Here is a 19,976-nt window from a genome sequence, read left to right on the forward strand (position 1 = left end):
GGCCACTCACTAAACAAGTAGGTGAACATCAGAACTATCTCTCATGATTGAACTTCGGAACAGGGAGACCCAACTTAAGGATAAGGGCAATACCAGAGGAATGAAGAAGGCAACCTAGCTGAGTTCCTGACTAGAGAATTTTCCAAGTTTTGGAATTTAGAGGAAAAAGACTTTAAAATTGTGTCAGCTTTTAGACTTGGAAGACTTATAAAGAAAGAGAAGCCCAGAGACTGTTTGATAACATTGAGATCAAAGGAGGAGAGGGACAAGATTTTAGGCCTTCACTACGGGAAGTCTCTGGACATTTTGGACAGAAGAACTGAAATTTATAAGGACATTCCTAAACAGTTGTTGGATCTTAGATCTGAATATTTGGAGCTTGTAAAATTGTTGAGAGGCAACTCAATCATCTTTAGGTGGGATTTTCCACAAGGCTTGTCCTTTACCTTCAGAGGAAGGAAGATTAAAATTAGAACTTTGGAAGATAGAGATAAATTTCTGAGTGCCCACGGAGAAGACCTTCATAAAGGACTTGAACTACCCCCTGGGCCCGAACCACCAGAGGTACCTACACCTGTGGACTCTAAAGACCCACAGAACCAAACACCATCCCAAGGAAAATAACCAGATTTATCCAGGATGTCCCTGCAACTTTTGAGCTGGAATATTAATGGCTGCAACAGCCCGGAAAAAAGGAGGAAAATCTTTCACATATTAAAGAAGGAACAATTGGATATTATCTGTTTACAAGAAACACATGTGACTAGGCTCCACAGAAAAGTATTAATAAATAAAAGGCTTGGCCAGGAATTTATATCTTCGGACAAAGTTAAGAAGAGAGGAGTGGTGATATATGCAAAAGAGAGCCTTTCACCTAAATTTTTATTTAAAGACGACCATGGAAGAATTTTGGCAATTGAAATACAGCATCAAGGAGAGAAAATTTTGATATTAGGAATCTATGCTCCAAATGAAGGGAAATCAGAATTTTACAAGAAGTTGCAAGGGATTATGTTGGAATATCTGGACTTTGATAACATCATTATGATGGGAGATATGAATGGGATCGTATCGACCAATATGGATAAGTCACAAAGACAAAATGTTACCAAAGACGGCAGACTACCAAAGACCTTTTTTGAAATGACAGATAATATGGACTGGATTGATATATGGAGAACAAAGAACCCCTTGGGAAAAGAAGGAACATTCTTTTCTGAAGCCCAGCTGACATGGACAAGAATCGACCAAATATGGATTTCTAGAGGTCTGGCACCTAAGGTGAGAAAAGTGGAAATCTGCCCAAAGACCTGCTCCGACCATAATGCTTTGAAAATGGACATGATACTAGTACCAACCGGTTCCTTTAGATGGAAGATGAATGACAATTTGTTCAGAGATCAAGAGATCATCAAGAAGGCCCAACAAGTTATAAAAGACTACTTTGAAATAAATTTGAATACGACGGTGGAAAAAAGAACAATCTGGGATGCAAGTAAAGCGGTCATGAGAGGGTTCTTGATACAACAGAATTCTATAAAGAAAAGAACACAGAATGAAAAGAAAGACAGGATTTTGGAGAAAATCAAAGAACTAGAGAAGAAGTTAAGAGCAAATCCAAAATCGCAGCCGATCTTGAGAGAAATTAAACTCCACCAGGCACAATATTCTAAATTGATAAATCAGGAAATTGAATGGAAGATTAAGTTGATGAGACAAAAAACATTTGAATCGGCAAACAAATGTGGGAAACTGCTGGCTTGGCAGTTGAAAAAGAGGCAAAAGTTGAATACAGTAACAAATTTGGAAATTGAAGGAAGAAATATCCAGAACCCCGTGGAAATTAGAAAGTGTTTCCAGAAATATTTCAAAAAACTATACACTCAAGGGCCGCAAAATGAGATGGAAATTAAACAATTCTTGGAAAAAAATGGGCTCAAAAGACTGTCACAGGAAAATAGAACACTCTTGAATAGCAAAATAACTCGACAAGAGATCGAACTTGCCATTCAGAACATGAAACTGGGCAAATCTCCAGGGCCAGATGGTTTGACCTCCAAGTATTATAAGATATTAAATGACTATCTGATACAACCACTGATGGAGGTCAGCAATGAGATTATGGAGGGGAAGAAGGCGCCGGAATCGTGGAAAGAAGCCTTTATCACATTGATACCAAAATCAGAAACTGAAAAGACACAGCTTAAGAACTACCGTCCCATCTCCCTTCTAAATGTGGATTACAAAATATTTGCTGAAGTTTTGGCAAACAGACTTAAAAGAGTTTTAAGTGAAGTAATACACAAGGACCAAGCAGGCTTTCTCCCAGGCAGACATATGTTTGCCAATACAAGGAATATTATTGACATTTTGGAGCTGTTGCAAACAGAAATTAATACTAAAGCAGTGTTAGTTTTTATAGATGCGGAGAAGGCCTTCGACAATATCTCTTGGAAGTTTATGAAGGGAAATTTAAAAGAAATGGGAGTGGGGAGGGGTTTTGAAAACGGGATTGATGCAATATATTCAGAACAAAAGGCAAAACTGATAGTCAACAATGTGGTTACGGAAGGGTTTAAAATTGAAAAAGGAACACGACAAGGCTGCCCAATTTCCCCGCTGTTGTTTATTACAGTCCTGGAGGTGCTCCTGAATCTTATCAGAGGGGACCGGTTGGTGCAAGGGATTCAGGTCGGAGCGAAACAATATAAACTTAAAGCTTTTGCAGATGACCTAGTTTTGACCCTGCAGGAGCCAGAATCTAGTACAAAAAGAGTTTTGGAATTGATTCAAGACTTTGGTCGGGTGGCGGGATTTAAATTAAATAAACAGAAAACTAAAGTATTAGGGAAAAACTTGACAGACATAGAGTCAGAACGGTTTCAGAAAGAAACAGAACTAACATTGGTGAAAAAAGTTAAGTACCTAGGGGTAAATATAACAGCAAAAAATCTGAGTCTATTTAAGGATAATTATGAAAAATGCTGGTCTGAAATTAAGAGAGACTTGGACTGTTGGACAAAATTGAAACTTTCTTTGCTAGGCCGAATTGCCGCTATTAAGATGAATGTATTGCCAAAGATGTTGTTTTTGTTTCAAACATTACAAATTGTGGATAAGACGGAGTGCTTCAGGAAGTGGCAGAGAGATATTTCTAAATTTGTCTGGCAGGGCAAAAAGCCTAGAATTAAGTTTAAGATACTAACTGATGCGAAAGAAAGAGGTGGCTTTGCCCTGCCGGACTTAAAGCTGTACTATGAAGCAGCAGCTTTCTGCTGGCTCAAGGACTGGCTACTTCTTGAAGACACAGATGTGTTGGATCTGGAAGGTTTTAACAATGCATTTGGTTGGCATGCATATCTATGGTATGATAAAGTCAAGACCAATAAGGCCTTTAAGAACCATATTGTCAGGAAAGCTGTATTTAATGTCTGGACAAAATACAAAGACTTGTTGGAAAACAAAACCCCAAGGTGGCTTTCACCTCTGGAGGCTAAGGCCCGGAAGAGACTCAATATGGAGGCCAATTGGCCAAAGTATTGGGAAATATTAGAAAAAGATGGTGACAATTGGAAATTGCAGAGTTTGGAGAAAATGAAGGGTAAAGTGTTAGACTGGTTACATTATGCTCAGATTAAAGAAGTTTTTAAAAATGACAAAAAGTTAGGATTCCAGGTGGAAAAATCGAAGTTAGAGACAGAACTGTTAGAACCAAAGAGTAAGATATTATCAAGAATGTATAACTTGCTGTTGAAATGGAACACACAAGATGAAATGGTTAAATCTGCTATGATAAGATGGGCACAGGACATTGGGTATAATATTATGTTTGAAGACTGGGAAAGGTTGTGGACCACTGGGCTGAACTTCACTGCATGTAATGCTCTGAAGGAAAATGTAATGAAAATGATATATAGATGGTACATGACCCCTGTTAAACTTGCTAAAATATACCACTTGTCCGAAAATAAATGTTGGAAATGTAAGGAAAATGAAGGAACATTCTTTCACCTCTGGTGGACTTGCCCGAAAGTGAAGGCCTTCTGGGAAATGATATATAACGAGCTGAAAAAAGTATTTAAGTATACTTTCACTAAGAAACCAGAGGCCTTCCTCCTGGGTATAGTCGGCCAGAAGGTGTTAAAGAAGGACCGAACATTCTTTATGTATGCTACAACGGCAGCAAGGATACTTATCGCTAAGAACTGGAAAACTCAAGATTTACCCACACTGGAAGAATGGCAGATGCAGCTGATGGACTATATGCAACTGGCGGAAATGACCGGCAGAATCCGAGACTTGGGAGAAGAAAAGATTGAAGAAGACTGGAGGAAATTTAAGATTTATTTACAAAAATATTGTAATTTGGTGGAATGTTAAGAAGGGTGCTTGATTACAAAAAATTGGCCATCACTAATCTGGATCTGAACTGGAAGATAAGTGAGATTTTAGAAAACAAAAATTGCTGAAGAATTGTTATTTATCATTTAAAAGAGCGACTATAAATTACATGATAATTTGCTTGGAAAAACGTATTGACAATGTAAGTGTGAACGGGAAACGTGAGGAAGTCCAAAAAGGTTTGAAAATTTGTTAAGACAAAAGGAATGTTGTTTATTATTTTTGTATTTTTTATAAAAAACCCTAATAAATATCTTTATAAAAAAAATAATAAACTCTACTACAACATATTTGTGATGAGATTAATACTTCAGAAACAAGGGTGCCGTCTTACCACAGCATCCCTTAGAGCAAGCCCTTAGAGCTACAGCCACTGTCCCGGCCAACCTGTTTCTTCTCTCAAGTGCCTCTGAGCCCCCTTCTCCAGTGTTGTTTTCAGTACTACTGTTTCCCCCCTGAAATAATCATCATCACCACCATCATTAATACTTCTAACCCAGCTGTCACCCTGCAAGACCACAGAGCAGTAGACAACAATGAAATAAACATATCACAAATACATTGAACCAATAAGCAAAAGCATTAAACCAAGTACATGTACAGTGGTACCTCGGGTTACATACGCTTCAGGTTACAGACTCCGCTAACCCAGAAATAGTACCTTGGGTTAAGAACTTTGCTTCAGGATGAGAACAGAAATCATGCTCTGATGGCGCAGTGGCAGCTGGAGGCCCCATTAGCTAAAGTGGTGCTTCAGGTTAAGAACAGTTTCAGGTTAAGAACAGACCTCCAGAACGAATTAAATACTTAACCTGAGGTACCACAGTATAGCAAATCAACTCTCTTAACAGTTCATCCACACCATACATTTAAAGCACATGGCTTCCATCAGAAAATCCAGGGAACTGTAGTTTGTTAAGTGTGCTAGGAATTGTAGCACGGTGAGGTGTAAATTAGTGTCCCCAGGATTCTTTGGGGGAATCTGTTGGAAAAACACCTGGGAAGGCCACCACCAGTGGTCACCATCTGACTGTAAATCTTCCTCAGTCCAGAGAGACCGGATGATATGCGACCCCTCCCTCCTGAGAGGAGCATGCTCGTTTTCTGGCATCTCATAACAGAAGAAAGAGCCAATTAGTAGCTCTAAAACTACTTTATTTACAGTCTATATACAAAGAATCCATCAGCACGTCTGTGCTCTCTCAGCATCAGTACAGAACAGCCTAACACAGAGAAGTGAAACTAACTTCCAACAGTACTGAGACTTCCTGTCTCACGCTCTCAGACACTCACTTGATATAAACAACATAGTGTTACTTGCTGGACAGCTTGGTGGATAAAAATCCTAACAGAATCCAGGTGCATTAAGTGAGCTTTAGCACTCTTCTCCTGAATGCCTGCTCAAAGAGAGATGTTGGAAGAAGTCATCCATTAAGAGGACCACAGCGTTTCCACAAGGAGGGAACTTTATAACCAAGAAGGCCACCACAGACCCTTTCCTAGGTCACCACATCAGCAGCCAGGGTAGTTGCTAGCACTTCCTCTTCAGATCTGGGGAGATAGTGTACAGACCATTTGTTTTGCAGCCCCTTCAAAAGACATGTCCTCAAAGATTCCCCTCTCACACAAAAGAAGGGGGGTTCACATAGCAGCAATGTAGGTAAGAGGCATTTACTTGGCTGTGCAAAATTTGGCATTAGGGGTTTTTTAAGCCATGGAAAGCTGCTACAAAACAATAAAAGACCAGCCAGTCATCATGGAAGAATGAATCGCGTATGAACTGTAAGCAAGGTTGAAACAGGCAAATCTCAGCAAGAAACAAAACAGAAAGGAACTAAATGTTAAGATACTTGAGGTACTGTATACCACTGCAGACATAGCCTTTTGATAGCTCAGTATTCAAGAATCCTAGAAATATGTAGATATATTTGTAAAAAGTAGCAGAGGTGGGTTTTCTCCTACAAGGAACACTGCTTTCTCCTGCCTTCACTAGACCTCACATATGTTCACCTCCCAAATTAAATTCTGGGTGTGTCTTCCTTGTCACCCCATGAACCAGATGCCCACTTAGGCTACACACACACAATACACTTAAAACACATGACTCCTCCCCCCCCCCCCCCGAATCCTGGAAACTGTAGTTTACCCCTCACAGAGCTACAATTCTCAGCATCCTTAACAAACTCCAGTTCTCAGGAATCTTTGGGGTGGGGAACATGTTTTAAATGCATGTTATGTTATTGGATTCTTACTATTTGTTTATTTGTTGCATTTATATACTGCTTTTCTGCCAAGGCACCCAAGACGGTTTACAACTTTGAAATACTAAAGCAATCAAATTATATAGATGTAAAATCAGCACTGCAGTGGAGGAGACAGTCAGACTCAGCAAGCCCTGATGTTATAATTATTTTCTTTCCCCAGCCAGATGTTGTATTTCCCTGCTCCATCACTCTCTTTTTCTTTCTCAGAGGGCAGACGGTGTCCGTTGAGCCCTTTTTATGGGGTAGTTTTCTACCCCAAATGTGATTTCCAGTGTATCTTGGGGTAGTCATTTGTTCAGCTTTTTGTTTAAAGTGGGAGAGGTTACTTTTGAAAAATTGTTCTGAGGAAAGGGGACTAGTCAATTAGTGCTTGTATGCATTAGCATTTGCTACAAACTGGTGGGCTTGCTGCAAACAGCTTTCCTGAACTCAGTCTAGGAGAGGAGATTGTTCATGTGCTCAAAACCAGTAAGTGTGCTTCCATACCTTCCTCCTTTTGATTCTCACAGACCAGTCGGGGAACTTGATGACATTAATGTAGTGGTTAAGAGCGGTAGTCTCCTAATCTGGGGAACCGTGTTCGCGTCCCCGCTCCTCCACATGCAGCTGCTGGGTGACCTTCAGCCAGTCACACTTCTGTGAAGTCTCTCAGCCCCACTCACCTCACAGAGTGTTTGTTGTGGGGGAGGAAGGGAAAGGAGAATGTTAGCCGCTTTGAGACTCCTGAAGGGGAGTGAAAGGCGGGATATCAAATCCAAACTCCTCTTCTTCTTCTTCTTCTTCTTCTTCTTCTTCTTCTTCTTCTTCTTCTTTCAATTCCTAGTCTCTGGAGACTGCCCTCAAGTACTGCAACTACATGTTCACCACTGTGTTTGTCCTGGAAGCGGTTTTGAAGCTTGTAGCCTTTGGGCTGAGACGCTTCTTCAAAGACAGGTGAGCCGGATAGAACGTGAGTTATACCCTGTGGCACACAGAAGATCAGAGGTGATACATTCTGTGTTTGGAATGCCATTCACTACCTGACCTACTGTATTTGAATTAGCATGAATTTGGGGAGAGGGGACTCTGACCGCAGACATTTTTACAAAGTAATGCTTAGGCCACCCTTCCTCACTTGGTACCCTCCAGGAGTTTTAGTTTCTGCCTCCCATCATCCATGACCATTGGTCATGTTGGTTGGGGCTGATAGGAGCAGTAGTGTAGAACAGCTGGAGGGTGCCAGGTTGGAGGAGGTTGGCTTAGAAGGAAGCCTCTTTCCTTGGAAGGAAATACAGGTGACATGGATATCAAGGCATTCCTTCACTCAGTGAAACTCTCCAGTCATTTCCCATCAGCTTGGCCACCACTTTGCCTTTATAAAGTGTTTGTCTTCTATTTATCTCTTAGCTCCTTCCCTAATCACCATTCCTCAGGGACACACTTACCATGTCCCAAATTCAGTCCAGTTAAAGAATCTAAGATATTGGGGCGGGGAATGCTGCTGCCAATCAAAGTGAACAATATTGAATCAGTATAAAGCGTTTTGATGTATCATATTTAAAAAATGTGCCTCCCCACCTGCCAAATAATAATCAAATACCATGCAAATATAAATTCTCATCCAAGCAAACAGAACAGCCAAAATAAAAGATGTCCGTTTGCTTAATTGGCATGCTCATTTATTTAATTAGCAAACACAGATTTCCATGTTTTGTTCCATTTTTTTTAAAAGGAACCTTTGATAAGTACAGCATTACAAATAACTTGTTGATAAGCTGTGCCTAGTTTGAAAGTGTGTCATTTATGAAAATTGTCAAAGGAATAAATTGATTCCCATCTCTTAAAGGTGGAACCAACTGGATCTGGCCATTGTTCTGCTCTCAGTCATGGGCATCACACTTGAGGAGATTGAAATAAATGCTGCCCTTCCCATCAACCCCACCATCATCCGTATCATGAGAGTGCTGCGTATTGCCCGAGGTGAGCTACAGAGGGAGCTACAGAGCACAGACTGACCAATAGGCATGTTTCGAGAAGGACGAGGAAGGGCTGTGGCTCAGAGGTAGAGCATACGCTTTGAATGCCGAAGGCCCCAATTTCTATGCTTGGCACCCCCCAACAAGGTTGAGAAGGACTCCTTGCCTAAAACCCTGGAGAGCCATGTGCAGTCAGTAGACAGTGTTGAGCTAGATGTACCAATGGTCTTCCTATATTCCTATGTTCCTAATGTATTAGTAGGAGACTAGACTGTGGAAGACTAAGCAACTTGGAGTGTTTGTGCTAAATCACATGTTGGGCCTCACATGTCCTTGATGCTTGTGAAATTTGTCATCTTCTGTGTGTGTGCAAGAGCCACACAGATGCAGTCATTCTGGCATCTTTCTCCTACCATGCTTATCCAATGTGACTCTTCAGCATGCGTAGCAGGGCTCTTCTTAACACCATGCAGGTTTCCAGTGCTCTGAATTTTCCACAGAACTATGAACTTGAGCAGGGCTGCTTTCTGACTGACAACTGAGTAACACTCAATTAACTGGGACTTTGCCAGACATATTGCCAGACATTCACATGTACCTGTGCAAGTGATGCTGCCAGAGTTCAGAACTGGAGGTGTTTAGAGCATGAACTTCCCCAGTTAGCCATGTATGGGCTAATTACGAGTTGAGCCAAACATCTCCAGAACCCAGGCCCCTATAGTAATTAGTGTGGGGACCTATTTCCTCTGACATTTACCTGGTGACACCCAAATCAATGAGAAGTACGGCTGTGCTGCTGCAACCTTTGTTAGGCTGCACAGGGCCACTGAGAATGCCAAGGGCACCGGTAATGCAATTTTGGTCCTTGGTAAGAATCCTCTGAATTCTGGTACCCAAGAGAGTATGCTCATCTGTATAGTGGCGAGGGCACCATAATTACTGGGAACTATCATTTCAGAAACAGAAGGGGTTAAATGGAGAGGAGGCGAGTGGCTGAGAAAAAGAGAATGGGTGGTGGGGAGAAAAAGATGAGATGTTGGCAGGAGTGTTCTCTAATCAGACACATTAGGGAGAAAAACCAGCAACAGGACCATTGCTTGGTTTGCTGATCCTGTGTGAAAAGCCACCCACTTTGCTTTTTCCCCCATGACAGTTTTGAAGCTCCTGAAGATGGCGACTGGAATGCGAGCATTACTGGACACAGTTGTGCAAGCACTGCCACAGGTAAATGAAGCCATATCTTTTTACAGAGGATTTTGCACTAGTTTTTTTTCATTTAAGAGTCAAAACGTTTAATTATGAGATGGGCTGAGGCTGCCATTCCTGAGGGGGAAAGAAAGTAGGCCTTAGCTGCCAACAACCCTAGGCTTATTTATTCAGAAGTAAATTCTGTTGCATTCAAGAGGACTTGCTCCCAAGTATGGGAGTGTAGAATTGTACAGCCCAAGGCTGAACTCCCAAACATACTTACTGAGGAGTAAGCTCCACTAGGCACAATGGGACTTCCTTCTGAGTAAGCCTTCCTGTGACTGCATTGTACATGTTACAAATTCTGAAATTTTGAAAGCACAGTTATTTTATCTTCTGCCTTTTGGATAAGCGGTTGGTATCGCCGCTCCCACATTCTTTTCTACAAATAAGATATCCGATACTTATTTTAAAAAGGAAGGTTAGAAGCCCAAGACTGATGAAGTGATATTTTCTACTGGCCAACTTATATATGAATTTGTAAGTTTACTAACCAAAAATAATAAGACTTAAGATTCAAGTTCACTAATTAAAAACAAATATTTGAAACAGTAAGTTTGCAAACTTTCTTAAAGCTCTTTATCAGCAAATGGGGTCTGATATCATATTCTCCATTTTGTATCTTATATACACTTCCACCTGTCAGCTTTGTCTGGCAAATCATAGTGCTTTTGTGGGAGACTGACATGCCTGCAACTCTCACACCCATTGGTCAGCTGTGATCATTACCATTAGTCCAGGCACTCTCACTGAATCACTACATGAGGCAGGAAGGAGACAGCAACAATTGGCGTAAAAATAATGATGGTAACTCCAAATACCCCTGACAGCAGAGAACCCTTGGATCAGCAACGATCTGCTTCAGCACTGTGCAGATTGTAAGTTTCAATCACACTGATTCAGTAGGCTTGCCACTTGCCAAAACACTACAATTGCTCAGCTATGCTTCTGTCCATTAGCTCCACTGACTTTCATTTCACACTTCAGGAAAAGAAACAATATTCAGGTAATTAGCTCTTTATCCCCTTAGATCCTTTTATCCCTTTTAGCCTCATTGAACACAGTGCTTTTACACAGTGTTAAATGGTCTTATTCCTATTTTCCTTTTCCTTCTTTCTTTCTTTCTTTCTTTCTTTCTTTCTTTCTTTCTTTCGTTTCTTTTTTTATTTATCTCACTATGCCCTTGGCTAGATGTACTCTGTATTAACAATGCATGCTTTTGGTCTCAAAGTAAATAATGCAAAAATGCAGAATTGTATTTAATTTGGCATCATTCATTCTGATTTCACTATTCTCAGAACTGGAAATATTTTGGCAGTGACTGGTGTGTCAAAAGACACTGCCTATGGCCATTTTTGTTTTCAGGACCTTTGGCAATATCTACCACCACATTGTCAGACATTGTTCTCCAACCATAAGGGCTGAAAACCAGATTTTGAAAAATGATATTACTGGGGCCAAAATAGACCCTTCATGTTACATCACCTGGACGTCCCATTTGTAATAGGGAAGGCCATATCCAATATTCAGAGAGGCAAACAAGACTGAGAGAAGTGGCAAGGCAAAGAGGTCTTAGCCCTTTCCCTACCTCAGAAAGATGCTTCAGGCTGCTTCCTTCTCATCTCCATGGGAGTTTAAGTGTGGCATAACACACTCTCAAATTGACGGCAAGGGACACTTCAGTCCTTTACTTCCATTTCCTTTAGCTCATGTATGGAGTGAGAAGGTCTAGGTCTGGTCAGTGGTCCCTGTATGGGAGGCCAGTTTGGAACCTCATGTACCCTGCCTTGAGTTTCATGATGCGAAAAGGCAAGACATAACATGTAATAAATAAATAGTCATCAAGGGTGGATGGGATCTGTGACTGTTTTGAAGGCCAGCTAGGAAGCTGCTGGGGAGCTAGAATGGTTCCCCAAATTGCCAACTATGCATCTCACATGGCTAGACTATAGACCTTGCTCCTATGGGAGGCAGTATCTGCCACCAACTTAAATGCATGAGAGAGAGAAGGTTGTTGATGGCTACTTGCCATGATGGCTATGCTCTGCCTCCATAGTTAGAGGCAGCAATGAATACCTGTTGCAAGAAACAACAGGAAGGCCAAGTGCTGTTGTGCTCAGGTCCTGCTTAGGGGTTTTCCGCAGGCATCTGGTTGGCCACTGCAAGAACAGGATGTTGAACTAGACGGGCCATTGGCTTGATCCAGCAGGCTCATCTTACATTCTCATGTTCTTAATCTACAAAAAGCATAAAACCTCCTCTCCTCTTTGAACTCAAGTGCCAGAGGATGTTAAGAATGTTTAAACACTATGAGCAGTGGTTCCATTTTTTTAATATATAAATAATTCCTTTCTTATTTCTCTTTTAATTTTTTTCATGTAACTGTAAAGTGGGAGCATCAAATAAAAATAACGTGCTTGGGGTTGTTGTTGTTGTTTTAAAAGAAAGACTAAAAATGGGCCTGACTAAGTCTGGCTCTCACTCTTCCTTCTCCATTTTCCATTCTCCTGTCGAATGCCTGATTGTTTATCAAGTCTCCCGGCCCATGAGAAATAATGCCTCCTCCATCTTTGCATGTAGTGAAATGTCACCTGAAAGGCAGCAGCTGGATAGGGGGATTTGCATGACTTGCAAAAGGCAGCTGCTCAAGAGAAATACTCAGTATTGATGTTTCCACTGCCCACCACTCGATTCCCATGGGTATCAAGCCAGGAGCAAACTGACAGAATTCCACTTGATGGATAAGTGGCTTGGGAAACAGGGATTACACATACACTTTGGTTCTTAGGAGATAATTGCCAAAGAATGAATAATGGCATCCAAGAGGGCTTACCGAAGCAGCTATCTTCTATCTTGTCTATAAAAAAATATGAACATGTGTTTGTCTGTTGGCTGGTTATTTGATTATCTCTTTGTGTGAATGAGGTGAGCCTGAAACTTTATCTCAAATTGTTACACATGAGACTTGTGCGTGATATCACATTCTTGCCTCCAGTGCACTGCTATCTGATGCAACTTGTAACACTTTTTTAATTGTACTCCGGATTACAACTCTACAATTCTGTGGAATTCTTGCCTTCTGTTTGCTGCTCTGTCTGCGCAAACAAGAATCATGTGTTTTCTTACACTGAGAACACATGCCCACTTTTTATCATTTACAAAGGAGGGAGTTATGCTACAGAGGCTATGAGTTTTAGATGTTCAGAGGGCAGCATCACCCTCCCCCAAGAGTACAGCCTTCAGGAGGAAAGGGCTCATCAGTGGTGTTTTAAACCCCACTTGTGTGAAACTATTGCTCTTCATAAAAATACTGAAGTTTCCACATTGTGAAGTGGGGGGTTCAATATCAGATATATTTATTTTTTACTATATATAACATTTTGCAGTAATCTATCATTGAAATTATTAGGACATAGATGAGTGTGGCCAAGTCTCTGTCATCAAGGAGGGGATGCAACCAGCTTAATCAGTTAAAGGCATTCCTAACCACTGCCACCACTTGGGCAGCCATGAGCAGCACCAGGCAGTACATTTACTTTTTCCAGGTGAGTGTAACACTATCCAGAACAGGCACACATACTCCCTGTGTTTGGGTCCCTTGGACTGCCTGCCATCATCGCCCTATCTTTTCAGGATTCAACTTCAGTTTGTTCATCTGCATCCAGATAATAACTGCATCCAAGTTAGGACTCTTGACTGCTGGCATTAGGTTTGATGTTAGCCAGGGGCCATCAGCACTCCAGTGACACTGCACTCCAGAATGATTAATGTTCTCTGCCTGTGGCTGCATATAGATGTTTAAAAGCATTGGGGACAAGGTGGCACCTTACAGCATTCCAGGCCGAAAGAGTAGCATCCACCCAAGGCTGCCCTCTGAACCTGCCTTCTCAGGCAGGATGAGAATCATTGCAATACAGTGTCTTCAGGTTATCTGCATCTGAAGGCATGTTTCCCTATCTGAAGAACTTGTGCTGGGTTGTTCTTCAAGCACCGGCAAAGCCTAGAAAGCACAATACTTCATTATTTCTTTAGAAGAATAATGTTGCATGGTGGAGGCTGCAAAGATTAAGCCATAGTGCATGGGGGGTTTCACTTGAGGCAGTAATAAAATATTCAGCACTTAAGTGATTGGGTTGAGTTTCCATATTCTGCACATTGACTCTTCAGAGGACAACCAAATTATCCATAACATTATTATTCTCAAAGATCTATGAACTCTGGCAGAACAAGTACTTCAAAATTAAATCCTTTCCATCCCGATAACCTTTTGCTTTATGTCTTTCCTTTTTCCTCCTCTTGTTTTTCAGACACAATCTTAGCAAACCATGTAGTAGTCAACCTTCCATGCTGTGAGCCAGGTGTACTACAGAAGTGTGGAATTGAAGTGCCTGATTTTGGCTGGGGAAGGGGTGGGCAGATAGGGAGTCTCTACTAATTGGGCATTTGCTGCCCAGCCTGGCCACGGCGTGATCTCATTCCCTGCCCCGTGTGGCCATGGGGAAATGCTCAGCACCTCTCCAGGTTGGATCCTTAGCTGTTCAGGTACTCCATTAAAGGGGTCCGGGAAGGGTGTTTTTGTCCAAGAGTTCTCATGGGGGCTAATGGACCATAGCACCCTTCCTAGTGGTGGCCATGGCAGGATTGTAACACCTGGTGCATGTCAGGGGATGACCCTCTGGTTAGGTTCAGCACTCCCCCCTCCCCCTTAACAACCAGCAGACTCACTGCTTGATACCAGATACATACCCAATGCCTTGGCATAAGCATACTTGCAATAAAGGCTGCAGACTATTTCAACCCAATATCAATGTTGTGTTTGTTATTTTGATGGTTGGCCCCTCACTAGGCTACTGGCATCATGTGCCTGGGTATGCAATTGTGGTGCTCTCTGCTCCCTGCATCATACCTTGTTTGGAGGAACTGTTTATGCTCCCGGCTTAGGAGGAGCAACCCAGGAATCCAGCCCTTCAGTCACACCTTCTGAGTCAAGTTCAGTTTAGGGAGGACAAGTAGAAGATGGGTGTGCTTTCTTGAAGCTCTCTGTTGACATTTCAACTTCCAGTTCAGACTGCCCACTTCTGGTTCAGACTATTCATTTCCAAAGTGTTTTTAGTATACACCACAATTGAAATTGCCGCCTCCTTTTCTCATGTTCAATCTGGTAGCATTTTTCAGACTCTCTAATTTGCTGCTGCGTATTTGTTAAGCCACCTTTGGGGTTCTACTATGAGATGTCGGATCTGGCCATAATAATACATGTCTTAGATACATCCCAGTTGGACTACTGTAACACACTCTACTTGGGGCTGCCATCATCCCTCCAATAAATTGAATAGATTATCTGAATCATTTGTAAGAAGCACAAATGCAGAGGTGTGTGTGTGTGTATGTTTTCTCCCATGCTACTCTAATGGGGATTGAGGTCTCAGCTTGGTGACGCTTGTATCATACGCATTAGTTTGGCTTGACTTTGGTTTGTATGTTTGATTTTTTTCTTAGGTGGGGAATCTTGGACTGCTCTTCATGCTCCTTTTTTTCATCTATGCTGCTCTAGGAGTGGAGCTCTTTGGGAAACTCAGTAAGTTTCTAGCACAGAGGTGGGTTACAAGATGCATGGAAGATTCCCATCATGCATTAGGGTTATTTTTTCCACAGCAATTAGCAGAATTTCTGAGTATCTCCAAGAATCTATCATGACAGGGAATTTCTCTTGCATGGTTTGTTGCCCGCAGTTAGTCTATTTCAAAGATGGGTGGCTGTTGCTTTCCATACAGTTACCCCAGTGAATTGTTTAAAAAAAACCAGTACCTGGGTATGCCCACTTGGGGTGATCAAGGACTATCTCAGCCCAACTCGACTGAAGCCCAGCTGTGCCCAAGTTGACCCAATCTGTTTTAGGATTTGGACTTTGGCTGAATCCAGGGCACAGCCCTACATTCATATACAGAAAACGAGCTTGTATACATTATTCTGTTATTTAAGAAGAAATTATAGATGATTCCTGTGCACACAGGAATCTTGGAGACATGACCTCTGATCCCAAAATGATGGATTGATAGATATTATTTTTATATTTAACCACCTGCCATATACTGTGACCAGTCCTTTTGGAATTATTGGGCTGAAGCATGGAGTTCCTCAAAATTTAAGTTCTTGAGGATGTAACACTTGAACAACCATTAGATGAAGTTGTAGCTGTTATCACTAAGTGAATTAGAAATTTAGTCATTTACTTTGTCACTCTCACTGGCTCTAACATCTGGCTCCAATACATTTGCTGACTGAAGCTTATGCATCCTAATAGGCCATCAGTTTTAATGAGCAATGCACACACAGCATTTTCGCTCAGTAGCATCCAGAAGTAATGTAGGAATATAGTTTGGATCTTCCAAATGTAATAATGGAAGGCAGACATTTGGAAAGTAGCTTGACATAAAATATTGCAAGAACAAGATTTGTGTGTGTATGCATGTGTGCGACCTGATAAATATGGGAACTCATCAGATTTTTGTCATTTTGGCCATTCCAGCTTGTTGGCCAGTAACAGTATGCAAAAGCTATTTTTATGTGGACTTAGATATAAAGTTACAATTAATATTACAAAGAACTGCTTTTTCATCTCTTGCCTTTCACTGGAATATAGCCAATGGTTCACTTTTTCTCCTATAAATCACTTCTTTCCAGTTTGCAACGATGAGAATCCCTGTGAGGGTATGAGCCGTCATGCCACCTTTGAGAACTTTGGGATGGCCTTCCTCACACTTTTCCAGGTCTCCACTGGTGATAACTGGAATGGAATCATGAAGGTAACTTGGGCCACTGTTGGAAATATGTCTTTGGTCCCAATGAATTACATCATGAAATGGAAACAGACCAGCACTTATTAGAAGTTCTGTGTGTGTGAGGATAGAGAAAAGAGTAGGATTGAATAATGTTGCAAACATCTAATCTGTGGCTGGGTGTAGGAGTGTTGGTGCTTCCCGGGAGGAAGGAACTTGAACAGATCGCAGCTTGGCACATAGAGTTCACCTCAGGGCAGGTGGTGAATTTTCATAGTATTATCAGAGCTTGTGTAGAATCTGGTTTTCTGAACCAGAAGCTGACAAGAAGAAAGGAAAGAGAATTGAGAAATTGGCACAAGTCCTTCTCACCATATTACACAAACTGCCATTCTCTAGTATTTTATAAAAATTGTCTGTAGCAATGCAACCTCTCCCTGTGTGGAATGGGGTTCTTTCATTAAGATGTAAAAGCTAAAAAATATAAAAAGCTGGTTTTAGAGTAATGTATGAATATGAAGGGATGGGTGGCACTGTGGGTTAAACCACAGAGCCTAGGACTTGCTGATCAGAAGGTCGGCGGTTCGAATCCCCGCGACGGGGTGAGCTCCCGTTGCTGGGTCCCTGCTCCTGCCAACCTAGCAGTTCGAAAGCACATCAAAGTGCAAGTAGATAAATAGGTGCTGCTCCGGCGGGAAGGTAAACGGCGTTTCCATGTGCTGCTCTGGTTCACCAGAAGCGGCTTAGTTATGCTGGCCACATGGCCCAGAAGCTGTACGCCGGCTCCCTCGGCCAATAAAGCGAGATGAGTGCCGCAAGCCCAGAGTCGGCCACAGCTGGACCTAATGGTCAGGGGTCCCTTTACCTTTACCTATGAATATGAAATCAGATAAGGCCCCATGAAAGACACTCCACCATATGCCTGCCCTAGTTTTGACCAATGTCCTCCTGCCTTGACAAGAGATAAACCAGAACTGTGGCAGTAAGGCCCATGAGTGAACTCTCCAGAGCAAGCAGTGCAAGAATCCTCCTTACCTTCGTAACCCTGCGCATAGTTTCTAGTCACTTAAACAAATAACATTCGATGCCAAATCCCTAACTCTATAAAATTTATTTTGCAAGAGCAAACATATTAACACCAGTTATGCTTGTGCAGAGCTTGCCTGAGGCCTGGGGCAAGAGTCTTGTTGGAATAAAGTTATAAACTCAAACAAAAAGGCAGCTGGTCCCTGGCAGGGGCCCCCAGGGCAAGTGTACCTGGCTGCCCCCAACCCTCTGCATGGGCCTGACAGCAGTGTTCCTGTTTATATGTACTGAAATAAATAAGCCCTTCTCCAGCTGCCCTCAGCAAGTGAGCTGCAGTTGTTGACTACTGTGGAAAGGGCCTTTTCAGTGGTGGCACCCTGGTTATGGAATGGCCACTCCAGAGATGCTCGCCTGGTGCTTTGTTTATATTCTTTCCAGTGCCAGGTGAAGACATTCTTATCTCCCTGGGTTTTTTAGATCTTTGTACTTTTAATCCACTGAATCTTAGATCTGCCTTTAGTGATGCTTTACACCTTCTGGTGTTTTACTTGCTACCACTGACTTTTTTGTTGTTTTATTGATGACTGATGCCATTGCCATTTAATGTTTTATCGTAAGCAGTCTAGAAAACTGTGTCATTGGGTGGCATAGAAATCATGTAGATAGATAGACGGACAGCCCATGTAAGTAGATAGACAGACGGACAGCCCATTAGGAGTAAACTGGAACTGACATTTCATTGGCTTGCTAGAAAAGGCCAGCCCACTCGACCAATTTCCTGTGATTCCAGGAAACTTTGGAATTAGAGAAGAGAGGAGAGTTCTGTGTCCAGAAGCTGCCATCTTGCCATCTTTGTCTGTATACTTTGTCTGAGAGAGCAACCACATTTGCATTCATTACTTCAGCCTTTTCTCTCTTCTTTCTCTCTGTATGTGTATGTGTATGTGTTGTGGGGTTTCTGTTTGGTTTTCTTTGAGGGTGTTTTCTTCCTCATTTGCGGCCTAACATGTTCCTCAAGGACACACTGCGTGAATGCACTCATGACGACCGGAGCTGTCTCAGCAACCTGCAGTTCATCTCGCCACTCTACTTTGTCAGCTTCGTGCTCACCGCCCAGTTTGTCCTCATCAATGTAGTAGTAGCTGTGCTTATGAAACACCTGGACGACAGCAACAAGGAAGCACAAGAGGATGCAGAAATGGATGCTGAGATTGAGCTGGAGATGGCCCACGGCCTCTGCTCCCGTAACTGTGGTTCACCGAGTGCTGGACACGATGGAGGAGGTGGGAGATTGGATCCTGGAGGACAGCTGTGCATGGCATGTTACTCTCCTGCACAGGTAGGTGGCGGTGTTTGGTTGTTGTTGTGTTGCTTAATTGCAAGACTTTGGCACATTGATGTGGGTAGGAGAAGGGCAGCTTAGGTGGTTGCAGAACCTGATGGTGGAAAAAGGTGTGTCTATAACTATATGGCCGGCCGGCATTCAGTTCTAGGATGGGTGTTTGGACGAATTGGCAGTCACATGGAGCCAGAACTTGGAACAGCAAAGGGTGCTCTGTAGAACTGAGACCAGAGTTCTTTGAGGAGTTCAAACTGGATTGAGAAGGGATTTAAGTGTGTGTGTGGAGGTGTGTTAGCAAAGCACAAGGGGTACTGCAGGGCAAGGTTGAGGAACACTTGCAGCCTTGGACATGAAGCTTCTGTGGTGCCTCTCTACACATGGCCATTTAGTCATATGAGCCCCTCCCTTTTACATCATCAAGCAGGGCCACATTCTGCCTACTTTACTTGCATTTTGTAAGGCCATACAACCTCTTTTAGCCTTCTGGATATACTCACACAGAAGAACACTGAAACAAACAAAAACTTGGAATTCTTAAAATTATTTCTCCCATCCTCCCCCTTTCTTGTCCCCTAGGAGAACTTATGGCTGGACAGTGTCTCTTTAATTATTAAGGACTCCTTCGACGGGGAGTTAATGATCATCGATAACCTATCGGGCTCCGTCTTCCATCATTACTCCTCGCCGGCCATGTGCGAGAAGTGTAACCATGACAAGCAAGAGGTAACCTGCGTGCGAGGATATGGGAGGGGGACCCCCCCACACGTGCGAGAACACACCCGCACACCCTGAGGCCTTTGAGATCTCCCTGGGATGGTCTCCTGGTGATAGGTGACTTAGACTTGAAGCTTTGAGTTTTGTTACTGAAGTGCGTTCTTGAAGTGAAGTCCTTGTCAGGAGGAAATGCATATTTGTATCAGCAGAAGGCTGAATGAAGAGACAGCTGGACCAATGAGGCTGG

At 42.4% G+C, this 19,976-nt stretch overlaps 1 protein-coding gene across 7 annotated transcripts in view; it reads left to right on the forward strand.

Annotated features, from left to right (window-relative positions):
- CACNA1I (calcium voltage-gated channel subunit alpha1 I) overlaps positions 1-19,976 on the forward strand; it is a 376,846-nt gene that overhangs the window by 339,285 nt on the left and 17,585 nt on the right. For 5 of the 7 annotated variants that reach the window (XM_083701729.1, XM_083701730.1, XM_083701731.1 and 2 more), the window contains 7 exons: positions 7,489-7,598; positions 8,491-8,624; positions 9,774-9,844; positions 15,368-15,446; positions 16,553-16,674; positions 18,692-19,012; positions 19,592-19,738. In XM_083701729.1, the coding sequence (XP_083557855.1) occupies positions 7,489-7,598; positions 8,491-8,624; positions 9,774-9,844; positions 15,368-15,446; positions 16,553-16,674; positions 18,692-19,012; positions 19,592-19,738 (984 nt within the window). The remainder of the gene's footprint in view (positions 1-7,488; positions 7,599-8,490; positions 8,625-9,773; positions 9,845-15,367; positions 15,447-16,552; positions 16,675-18,691; positions 19,013-19,591; positions 19,739-19,976) is intronic. The other 2 variants (XM_083701733.1, XM_083701734.1) reach the window with 1 other exon arrangement.

This window comes from Podarcis gaigeae (genome assembly GCF_964106915.1).
Source record: "Podarcis gaigeae genome assembly, chromosome: 10".
Classification (NCBI taxonomy): Eukaryota; Metazoa; Chordata; class Lepidosauria; order Squamata; family Lacertidae; genus Podarcis; species Podarcis gaigeae.